We start from the raw sequence: 1,484 nt of genomic DNA on the forward strand, positions 1-1,484 counted from the left end.
GCTGTCAATACACCCGACAATGAAATACCAATGGAAACAAACAGTTATGATGCAAGATCACCAGAACACAAGCCAGCTGATCGTCACTTTATCTGATTATTTTAGCTCGCAGATGGCTGACATCTCTCCTCTATCCGCTTTTGTCAGATCCTTCTCAAAGTGTCAAATGTTAAAAAAAAAAAAAAAAAACAGGCAGGAGAATGTCATCTCACCTCAGCCTCTCCTCCTCTTTTTTTCGCAGCTTCATGTCACGCTGGACCACTTTCAGCACATGCTCGGCCTCGTCATCTGTTAGCCCCGATAGGTCCAGCTTGCGTCCCATTGTCCCTGGCCTCGCCACTGTGAGCTATGGCTGCTGGTCAAAGAGAGGAAGAGAAGAGTCACAGGTGTTGGGGCTCCGGAGGCCGAGGCTGGGACAACCCTGTGGGTAAGGCACATAAAGAAATAGATAAAAAACATGCTTGTGAATTTGGTAAATTTATTGACTCCTTGTTAGATAAAATCAGTTAAGAAATCAGCACTTTTACAGATATTTTCATCCAGAAATGCCTTTACTTCAGCATGCAAATCATTCTGCAGCATCCACTTTCCTAAATTGTGAACAAGATTAGTGCTGCCAGTTTTTTGCCTGCAGGATCCATTTCCTTCCTAGAGCAGATGAAAACTGTCTGGAAAGATTTCTTCCCTTAATGTGACAGTTTAAACAGCTCTAGACAGAACATTGGACCTGTTAAACATGTCCACTGAAGCTGCTTTAGCTACATTCTCAAAGCCACCACATTATAGGCCTGATTTTCAAACAATGCAAATGTGTTTGTTCTTGCAGAGCAGATCCTCAAAGAAGATGCGAAGTGATTTGCATTCGCAATTCAGCCGGAGGTGTTTAAATCTTTTTTGTGTGTTTGTCTTAATCAATAGATGTTCATTTCTAACGACCAAACCGTGCAAATTCATGAGTGGAGGATTTGCAAATGTAAACATTTACCACGTCCAAAGCTATTTTTCAAATCTGAAACTTAACTGCATCTGCAGTTTTTGAGCCTTTTGTAGGACTTGTCAAAGTCAGGTGAAACTGACACTCAAAAATTTCTACCATCATTGCAGCCACAAAGATGGCTTTGATACAATAATCAGTGTGTGATAAAAAGAATCATATTAATCAAGACAAGTTGTCATTGCAGGCCGGCAGAAATGTATGCAGCGGGATGGCAGAAAATATTTATACACGTAAAGTAAAAACAAAAAAAATTACTTATATGATTTGTTGCATTACAAAAAACAGGCAACGACAACTTTTTCATGGTTTATGGGGTTTTTTTGTGCACTTGTACCAATTTGAGAAAGACTACCTATACTACGTAAGTGCAGATAACCAGCTCAACTGTAAATTAAGCTTGTAATATTTAAATTAAACAAAGAAGTTTAATTTCTATAGAAAAATGACTGATAAGGCAAGGAAAATTCCAAAACAGAAATAGTCTTGC

The 1,484-nt window shown here is 39.1% G+C and overlaps 1 protein-coding gene across 3 annotated transcripts in view; it reads right to left on the bottom strand.

Annotated features, from left to right (window-relative positions):
- LOC107092264 (rab effector MyRIP-like) overlaps positions 1-1,484 on the bottom strand; it is a 152,605-nt gene that overhangs the window by 142,821 nt on the left and 8,300 nt on the right. For all 3 annotated transcript variants that reach the window (XM_015386627.1, XM_015386626.1, XM_015386625.1), the window contains exon 2: positions 213-421. In XM_015386627.1, coding sequence (XP_015242113.1) covers positions 213-322 — 110 coding nt within the window. In that variant the 5' untranslated portion in view covers positions 323-421. The remainder of the gene's footprint in view (positions 1-212; positions 422-1,484) is intronic.

The sequence above is a fragment of the Cyprinodon variegatus genome, unplaced genomic scaffold (genome assembly GCF_000732505.1).
Source record: "Cyprinodon variegatus isolate N-32 unplaced genomic scaffold, C_variegatus-1.0 Scaffold372, whole genome shotgun sequence".
NCBI classification, from domain to species: Eukaryota; Metazoa; Chordata; class Actinopteri; order Cyprinodontiformes; family Cyprinodontidae; genus Cyprinodon; species Cyprinodon variegatus.